Source organism: Oryzias melastigma, linkage group LG23 (genome assembly GCF_002922805.2).
Source record: "Oryzias melastigma strain HK-1 linkage group LG23, ASM292280v2, whole genome shotgun sequence".
NCBI classification, from domain to species: Eukaryota; Metazoa; Chordata; class Actinopteri; order Beloniformes; family Adrianichthyidae; genus Oryzias; species Oryzias melastigma.
In genome coordinates this window covers 13,908,586-13,918,419 of record NC_050534.1, presented here as the reverse complement: position 1 = coordinate 13,918,419, position 9,834 = coordinate 13,908,586, and the positions used below count along the sequence as shown (strand labels likewise).

The window sequence follows — 9,834 nt, the reverse complement described above, 5'->3', positions numbered from 1 at the left end:
CCGTCATCCTTCAGTTTACGCTCTCCTGCTAGCTTACAGGTCCTCCAACCTTACAGTTTAGAGCAGGAGTGTCAAACTCATTTTGGTCCAGGGGTATGATCTCAAGTGGGCCGAACCAATAAAATATTTGATTTAAATTTGATTTAACACTGTGTTTTCATCCTTTTAGTATCAATCCCCTTCTGCTCGTCAAATCCCCAGAGGAGGAATTCTTCAGGTGAGATTCAACAAAAATAAACAATTTTCCGTTCCAAATGCAATTCATAATTCCTTCATTCGTCCGGTTCTTAATACCGTTGAATTAGCTCTAAAGATAAAGTGCAAACTTATCTTAAAAACCAGAAACATCCGTCAGCGGCAAACAAAATCACTCATCTGCGGCGACTAATTTGTCAGCGGGGGAAAATCTATTGAGATGTAATTTCTACTCTCTTTGTTACATCAAAGGGAAGCCTCTACTGTGCATGTTATTACTAAGCAATTTATAGCATCATCCACCAGTTTGGCAGTTCAATCCTCTCCCCTTTTTACAGCCTCAGCTGACTTCCTCGTTTATCTTCTTGAAGCACGAGAAGAGTTCTGACATGTCTTACTCCCTTTTTTTTCTGCAGCATTAATGCTTCCCAGATAGAGTTAATGCACAGGCATGAAGAACTTCACAATTTGATTAAAAATTGTTTTCCTTTAAAAAAAAAAAAGAAAAAAAAAGAAAAGTCACGCTTTTTTATATTTGAATTTGCAAATGTACTGCTGCTCTCCACATGATCATCCCCTGATTTGCTACAACGCCCATGAAGTCTTGGGAAATCCCTCAGCTATGATGAGAAAAAGCTGTTCTCCTTTAGGCCCTGTGTGTGTTTTTTTTATTTTTTTATTGCATAAGATGAACATACCGAGCAGATTGGAGTTTGAGCTCTTGTAGAAACATTTGAAAAAGAAATGTGAAGACAGTTGTTATTCCCTCATGTGTGTGGTGAAACATTTTGGAGTTGCGAGGGATTGCAGTGCGTTGATGCTCGATTGCATGTGTGCAGAAATCGCTTGCTGAGGGTCTCACATGATTTTTCGGTGGGGGCGGTCAACTGGGACCTGGCTCTGTGTCTCCTGCTCGCGTGGGTGATATGCTACTTCTGCATCTGGAAGGGCATCAAATCAACTGGAAAAGTGAGTTTTATATTGAATTTTTCCCCCAAAATAGGATATACGCTATTAAATTTTTATTACTTTTGCAGTAGATACATTTGTAAGACTGAAATAGTAGATTTAAAGCATGAATTTGCTATAATTTGTCTTTTTCTGCAGGTGGTGTACTTCACAGCAACGTTTCCTTACCTGATGCTGCTCATTCTCTTCTTCCGCGGCGTGACGCTCCCCGGTGCCGGACAAGGCCTGACGTATTACCTCTATCCAGACTTTAGAAAGCTTGGAGATCCTCAAGTAAGAAGTAGCCCTCATGCACGACCAATTGTAATCAAAATTTGTCTGAAGCTTGGAGTTTAGAAAGTGGAAGACACAGTTGTCAGGAAGTGGGAGACCAGACAGGAACTCAAAACGTTTAATACATTGTGGTGACATGAAGAACTGAAAACCAGACACTGAAATACACTGAGGTTGATTAACTAAACTAAGACGGCTGTGGATGATTAACCTGAATATGGCGAGACTGACAGGAAAAACAAAACATGACAAAAGCACCACAAAGCATAGAATCCTGACAGTACCCCTCCTCAAAAGGGCCGATCCCAGATGCCCAAACCATGCAAGAGGAAGGAATCCCTGCAAGCAAAAGAATAAGAAGTCCAGAAAACACAGCTCCGGAAGCCAGACAGATGTGAGGGGTATCAGGAACAGGCAAGAGAGGGGCAGTTCCGGTGACTCTCCTGATACAGGACACATGAAGAGGAGCAGTTCCGGTGACTCTCCTCTGAAACAGGAAATATAGCCAAAGGGGAATGAATGGTGACAAATAACAGACACATGAACAGGAGCGACCCCGTTGACCTTCCAGAAGTACAGGAAGCTTCAAGGATGGCCCAGACAGTCCCCCTCAGGAAAAGATTTGGTGGATGTGGCATCACATGCAGGATAACCCATTTAGCGTGGCATGGAATGGTATGGACTGTAGTGGAAAAAAAGAACCTGCTACAGTTGCAAAAACTCCCGCTGGATACAAGGTGGAGAGACTGACAGGGAAAACAGAAAATGACAAAAGCACCACTAAAACCCAAGCATGGAATCCTTACAGTACCCCTCCCCAAATGGGTAGATCCCAGATGCCCAAACCACCCAACAGGAGGAAATCCTTGCAAGTAAAACAAAAAACAAGTCCAGAAAACACATTTCCTGTAGCCGGGACATCAGAACCCCTCCTCAGGAACAGACAACAGAGGAGCAGTCCTGCCGACTCTCCCCAGGTACAGGGAACATGAAAGGGAGCAGTCCCGGAGACGCTCCTCCAGAACAGGAAACAGAGCTAAAGTGGGATGAACGGTGACCACCCTCAAGAACAGGGAAAACAGAATATGACAAAAGCACCTCAAATACCCAAGCACAGAATGCTGACAGTACCCCACCCCGAAAGGACAGATCCCAGATGCCCAAACCACCTAAGAGGAGCAAAACAAAAACAAGTCCAGAAGACACAGCTCCTGCGTTCAGACAGATGTGAGGGGTATCAGAACCCCTCCTCAGGTTCCTAAGAGTTCCTCTTAGGAATAGATTCGTGGACGGGGCGTCACATGATACGACTGCAGGAAAACCCATGTGGCAGGACTATAGAGGAAGAAAACCTTACCACTGCAGCAAAAACTCCTGCTGGGTCCAAGATGGTCAGGTCATTAATTTAACCAAAACACGACAAAAATACCCAAGGAGACCAAAATGGTGACATAACAGAAGACCTGACCATGACGAACACTTAAATACACTGAGGTTATTTAACTAAATGAAGACGGCTGATGATGATTAACCTGAACATGGTGAGACTGACAGAGAAAACAGCAAAACATAAAACCCTGACAACAGTTGAGCCAAAAAGTTTGCTTTTTTTGGTTCTTTTGTGTGGGAACTTATGAGCTTTTCTGTTTTCTTCTCATCACCTCCGATCCTCTGTCTTCTTCCACAGCATAAAACATAGCTCAAGGGGTCAGATTTTATCAGCAAAGGCTTAAATATCAGGACATTCCTCCTCCGCAAGGAAGACAGTCACTTCCTCTTTGCACAGGGCCACTTCCAGGGTAACATTTGCTTTATTAGCTTCATGTTTATGCTAGCTTTCCTCCAATGTCCTACAGGTGTAATTAAGAACGCAAATCAACGAAAACATCCTGAAATAACTATTTTATTTGGATAATTTTTGTTTTCAAGTTAGCATCTTTTTAAAGCATCCCCATTGGTCTTTTTAGCCAAAATTTAAGCCAAACTTGTGCCATTTTTTAGGACATAGCTTCTGCAGAGCGGCAGGAGTTTGTTAGAAATTTGCCTCAGAGCTGAAAGCTTATAGTTATAGCTCCACTGTACATTTTAGAGTTCATTTTAAGATTCTTTTTATTTGCTTTTAAGTCTTTTCATGGTTTTGCTCAACTTTACTTCTCTAAACTACTCCGGCCTGGTGCCTCGCATCAGATCCTTCTGGAGGTCCAGGCGGAAGCTCCGAGGGGACTGAGCTTTGCTGTTTCTGGTCCAACACTCTAAAATAATTTGCCTTCGCACGTCAGAGAAGCTCCGTCCACTTTTAAAACCCGTCTTAAGACTCACTTTTATTCTTTGGCTTTAAACGCAACAACTCTTGCTGTTTTATTATTTTATTGACTTTTTATCTTGCGTTTTTACATTGTTTTAGTCTTGTCGTCTTTTATGTTGTGTTCAGTATTTTGTTGCTGTTTCCCTACATATATAAAGCTAATTTGAGTTGATTCACAATAATTTGAATTAAAAAATACCCAGAAATACCAATTTTAGGTGGAATTTCTTTTAAATGTGTCCTCTATTGTGAGAGAAATGCCACAAGAACGTGTTGAAAACAACAAAAAACACTATTTTCATTGGAGCGGGTCTTTAAATTAGTACTGACAAGAAAAAAAGTCAGTCGTTTGTCCCGTCTGGAATCAAACTAGTTATGAGAGAACAGAAAAAACAGGAAATTGTAAATGAAAACATTGTTTATTTAATGTATGGGGGTCGTATTATGGTCTGGGAAAAAGAAAAATACTTTTAAAGATTATAGATGAGTTATTTAAGCCAAAAAATGAACTCTCTGAAGGATACATATGGATTATTTTTTATGTTTTCTGCTCCTTGATTTTGTTTTTCTTAAGATTTGACACTAAAAGAGATTTTCTTGGCATGTTTGTTTCATGCAGCTGCAGATTTTATTTTGCTCTTATGGGAAAACATGAAAAGGCAAAAGCAGCTGAGATCAGTTAAGTGTGACAAAATACAGTTAGCAGTGCCAGATGTGTTCTGTGTGATTTCTACAGTCCCAGCCTGCATCTGGGCTCTGTTTATTGGAAGAATGTGCTTCCTGTGTTTGTGTGTCAGCTCGCCATTTTGCCATTTTGTATGGGACAGCTGGCAGATCTGGTGAAATAAGGGCCGGTTTGTTCGCCTGACAACCGGGTTCTTCTTGTCCCAAAAAGATGTGAAGATCTTCGATAGAATGGGTCTCCAGTTTTGACCAGGGGCGGGGGAAGGGAAACCCTGGAGCCAAAGAAAGGGCCGATGGTTTTGTGGGTGAGACGGCGAAGCGGTTCCTCCGTTTGGACCGGGACGGAATAAACACACACAAACTTGTGTACACTCTCCGCAGGTGTGGAACGACGCAGGAACTCAGGTGTTTTTCTCCTACGCCGTTTGTCAGGGCGTCCTGACCGCTCTGGGAAGCTACAACAAATACAACAACAACTGCTACAGGTCAGCGTCCTCGCCCCATCGATTGGCCGCGCCCCCCGCGCCTCAGCTGATTCTTTATGTCTCTTGCAGGGATTGTTTTGGGCTGTGCTGCCTGAACAGCGCCACCAGCATCTTTGCTGGCTTCGCGGTTTTCTCAGTGCTGGGCTTCATGGCTCAAGACCTGGACATTCCCATCGAGGAGATAATGTCGGCTGGTATGTTGATTCCTCCACACAATAGTTGATGTATTTAGCTGGTTTGCTTTGGCGCCTTGAAGTTAGACTGTTGTGAGTAAGATGTCCACTAGATGGCGTCGTTTGTTTGCATTAGTGAAGAATTTGACTTTGATCAAATCCAAATTCTGACATCACTGAGAGTGAAAATCTAATCAAGTCGGTGATGTTTTAGGACTCTACTTTACTGTGATGATGAAAATGTTGATGGTTTATTTAAAAAAATCGATTTCAGTACCCTTTTTTTTGGAAAAATGTAAAAACAGAATGCATTGTGGTCCATATTACCAACAGTCAGCGTCGATGCACTCTAGTTTTTTGAGGAGAATGCTGGAAAATTTCTAGGAAAATTGATTTTGGACTGATTCAATATTAGGGCCAGTTTACAAACAAACAAAAGTTAAATCACGAGTTTATATCTCATAAATTTACAGTAAAAAAATGTCGTAACTGTTACATTTTGAGAATAAAGTTGTATGTATATCACTTAAAGTTATAAGTTAAATTTATGACTTTTTTCTCGTAAATTTTGTTTTGAAGTAGTAAAATGATTACTTTAAATCTTGTAAATTTACAAGAAAAAAAATCATAAACTTATGAAGAAAAAGTATGTAAATTTAAGAGAAAAAAGACATATCTTTACAAGGAAAAAAAAGGTTGTAAATTTACTAGAAAAATGTAATAACTTAACAGGAAAAGGGCCTCCGGTTTAAGAGAAAAAATGTTCTATATTTACTAGAAAAAAGTAAAACATTTACAGCAAAAAATAGTAGTAAATCTATGAGAAAAAAGTCAAAAGTTTACAAAGAAAAAGGTCGTAAATTAACTAGAAAAACATAATACATTTCCAGCAAAAAAAGTTATAAATTTATGAAAAAAAATTTATGAAAGAATTCCAAATTTTACTAGAAAAAAGTCTTAAGTTTATGAGAAAAAAGTCATTTATTTACAAGAAAAACATTGATAATATGCAAGAAAAAAGGTCCTAAATTTATAGAAAAAAAGTAATTTACAAGAATTCGTAAATTTATGACAAAAAAGTCAAATTTACTAGAAGAAAAGTCCAAATTTATAGGAAAAAAAGAAAAGTCGTAAATTTACGAGAAAAAAAATCGCTAATATTCAAGAAAAAAGGTCCTAAATTTATAGAAAAAAAAGTAATGTAAAAGTAGTTTACAAGAATTCATAAATTTATGACAAAGAAGTCATACATTTGCGAGAAAAAAGTCATAAATTTACTAGAAGAAAAGTCCAAATTTATAGGAAAAAGAGTCATAAATTTACAAGAAAAAAATAATAAATTTACAGCAAAAAAAGCACTAAATTAACGAGAAAAAAGTAATTAATTTATGAGAAAAAAAATTTGCTAATATGCAAGAAAAAAGGTCCTAAATTTATAGAAAAAAAGTAACGTAAAAGTAATTTACAAGAATTCGTAAATTTATGACAAAAAAGTCATACATTTGCGAGAAAAAAGTCATAAATTTACGAGAAAAAAAATCAATTTACAGGAAAAAAAATAATACATTTTAGAGAAAAAAAAACGTTTTTTCTCATAAATTTACAAGAAAAAAAAGCTAGAAAATTTATAGGAAAAGAGTCATAAATTTACGAGAAAATATGGTGGAACAAAAATGACTCCGTCGTAAATTGTGGATTCTGACAACCCTTCAAAATGGCGAACGGATTATATAATGTGGGACTATCTAGCATCCTGGATTTTAGTGCAATACATCGAAATACATTTTTTCGAACGAAAATTGTCTAAAATGTATCCGTTGGGGTCTATTTTGAATTTAGTGAGCCTCAATGCACTCTAGTTTTTTTTTTTTTAAGAGACTTCTGGGAAATTTCAAACATTTATTTTGGATTTGGACATTCTTGAACAAAATGCACTAAATAGCAAGTAGTGAGGGAATTCCGACACAACCTTCATTTTGTTGCTTTTTTGTGTTTTTACATACTAATGTGTATTTCTCCTCAGGTCCAGGCCTGGCTTTCGTCGCCTATCCGAAGGCTCTGTCGCTGATTCCTGGCTCCTCCTTCTGGGCGGTGCTCTTCTTCCTCATGGTCCTCTTCCTGGGCCTGGACAGTCAGGTACTTTCAGCAGTACGCTCCACACTGACGGAGATCTGAAGAAAAACACCAACGTGCGTTTGTGCAGTTTGTGTGTGTGGAGAGTCTGGCCACGGCCATCACCGACCTGTTCCCACGCCGCCTGAGGAAACCGGGTGCTAGAGAGATCCTGGTTCTGGTCATCGCTGTTCTTTGCTTCTTGTTTGGACTTCCATTCGTTACTCAAGTAAGCTGTATTTAAGAGTAAATGTTCACATTTACTTATTTTCTAAGCGTCTGTTCTTCTCCAGGGGGGGATTCATCTCTTCTCGCTGGTCGATTACTTCGGCCCCAGTGGAACCAGCATCCTGATCATTGCTTGTGTCGAGACGAGTGTTGTTGCTTGGATTTACGGTAAGTTTTTCACAGTTTCCTTCAACGACTTCTTGAAGACGACATTTTCTCTTTGCAGGCGCGGACCGTTTCTTGGACAACATCGAGGACATGATCGGATACCGGCCGTTATCCGTGCTGAAATACCTCTGGCTGTTTGTCACTCCTCTCATCTGTTTGGTGAGTCTTCACACTTTTGTGGAGCCATCTCTTCTTTTTATCTTCTCTTGAAGGTCAAAGTTGCTTTTCTCATTTCTTACTTTGAGTCTTTTTGACTCATAAATGTTTCAGTAGAGGTTTTGTGGACATGAAGGGACGATGTCAACTAGTTTGATTCATTTGCATAATTTCATTAAAAAAAATTTTCTAAAAAATTGGAGGAGACATAACTAAGAATAAAGTCTTGGAATAAAATTAATTATTATATTTGTTAATTTTTAATTAAAAAATATTCCTCTACTAAACTCCGTGGTTGCAGAATTATTAAAGTGTTGTTTTTTTTGTCTGTAGCCTCTTAAACTAAGAATATATTATCATAAAATGTTGTTTTCCCCAGAATTTAAATGACATATAATCAAAAATAAGCATATTTGTTTCTTAGCGTGCATAAACGTATTCAAAATAAGCTAATAAGCGCCTCAGTACTTCCAACAGGAGATGGAAAGTTCACTTTAGGAATAAATTTGTGAAAAAAAAATGAAAAAATGTGATTTTCATCCATGCTTTATTGCAGCAAATCTGCGTTATACCAGAGGATTCCACTAGGGGGAGCACAAGCAAACTCTAAAATACAAGTCTGACATTAACTAGACTTTTACTTGGCAAAGTAGACTGTTTTTGACTTGTATTTAAAAAAAATCATTTGAGAACATGTTCAAAAAAAAGGTTAAAAGGAGAATCTTTAATGAAAATGTAATTTAACTGAAAAACAAAAATTCTGTTTGGTGATTGTGTTTAAAACTGCTGCTTCATCACTCCTCAGCTGACAGTTCTGTATGGCCTGATACAAGCCAGACCTTTCACAATAGAGGGCCACACACTTAGGCTCGGGTCCTCTTTACTGGCTGGTTTACTAATGGCTGCACCTCTGATCTGCATCCCAGCTTTCATTTTTGTCGCCTTGTACAAGGTGAGTATATTTTCATTTTTTCTCCACTTTTTTCTTAATGTATTTAAATCAGTAAATGATTTTTTTAAATTCTCTCTTAACTTGAAGGATCCTAAAAGGATGATAAGAGCGTCCAAAGATCTCCGGCAGATCCGACCACACAAGCCGCTGCTGACTCTGTGTGATTATGTCATCTTCAAAGCTCAAGGGCAGACGAAGGAGAGCGAAGAAAAAGGAAATGAAAGCAACATGGAAGAGTCGGCCAAAGTCTAATTTTTAGTTGCAAATGTGGAAAAAAAATACTTTTATATACTTTGTTTACATATTTCTGCAGTTTGCAGGTAGAATTTGTTTTTCTATTTACTTTTCAATACTCATAAAGTATATGAATTTTATATTTACTCCATAGATATAGATGCGTGGAAACAGACATTTTATTTAGGTTTTTTTGGTTCGGAGATTGATCAGGTGTGGGGGTGATGGAGCCTAAATGCAGACAAGATATAAAGAAATACATAAATAAGCTGGAAAAGTTGCATTATTTGTGGTAATGCTAACGTGAATGCTTTTTGCTGAAGGTGGTCGCTGAGAATGCTGAAGCAATTAACTTTAATTGCTGTGTAATGTCCTGAACGTTATGATGCCAAACTTGCATAATTTGCAGAAAGTGTACAAGAATTTGAAAAATTTCTCGAAAACTCGCAAAAAAAGAAAATGTATAAATACTAAAAGTAATAGCAAGAATGTCCTGACAGTGCTGAATATTTTGATGGCTATATTGCATAGATTTCAAAGTGTACAAAGATTGGAAACATTTTTGGAAAGAGATCGCAGAAATTGGAAAAAAAATGAAAATGCATAAAAGGTATAAATACATAAAAAGCATGAATGTCCTGAACGTGAAACTTGCATAATTTGCAGAAACTGCACAAAGAATTTGAAAAATTTAATGAAAAATTTCACAACGTTGCTAACATATTAGCTGAACTTCAAATTATTCCAAAAAACCCCAGTAGATGCCACCTTTGCCAAAAAAGCTAACACGTTACTAAAATGTTAGCATTAGCTTAACTCAGAATTAACCCAATAAACCTCAGTGGATGCCAAATTAGCCAAAAAAGTTTGTACGATTCTAAAATACTAGCTTAACTTCAT

At 37.9% G+C, this 9,834-nt stretch overlaps 1 protein-coding gene across 2 annotated transcripts in view; it reads left to right on the top strand.

Moving 5' to 3' along the window:
• The window catches only part of LOC112158772 (sodium- and chloride-dependent GABA transporter 2), a 14,202-nt gene extending 4,808 nt beyond the window's left edge, over window positions 1–9,394 (top strand). Inside the window, exons 6-16 of one of the 2 annotated variants that reach the window (XM_024292316.2) lie at window positions 170–217; window positions 1,035–1,164; window positions 1,303–1,437; window positions 4,808–4,911; window positions 4,981–5,105; window positions 7,108–7,220; window positions 7,288–7,425; window positions 7,490–7,592; window positions 7,651–7,751; window positions 8,554–8,700; window positions 8,788–9,394. In XM_024292316.2, the coding sequence (XP_024148084.1) occupies window positions 170–217; window positions 1,035–1,164; window positions 1,303–1,437; window positions 4,808–4,911; window positions 4,981–5,105; window positions 7,108–7,220; window positions 7,288–7,425; window positions 7,490–7,592; window positions 7,651–7,751; window positions 8,554–8,700; window positions 8,788–8,952 (1,309 nt within the window). In that variant the 3' untranslated portion in view covers window positions 8,953–9,394. The remainder of the gene's footprint in view (window positions 1–169; window positions 218–1,034; window positions 1,165–1,302; window positions 1,438–4,807; window positions 4,912–4,980; window positions 5,106–7,107; window positions 7,221–7,287; window positions 7,426–7,489; window positions 7,593–7,650; window positions 7,752–8,553; window positions 8,701–8,787) is intronic. The other variant, XM_024292325.2, reaches the window with a different exon arrangement.
• Window positions 9,395–9,834: the final 440 nt, after the last annotated feature.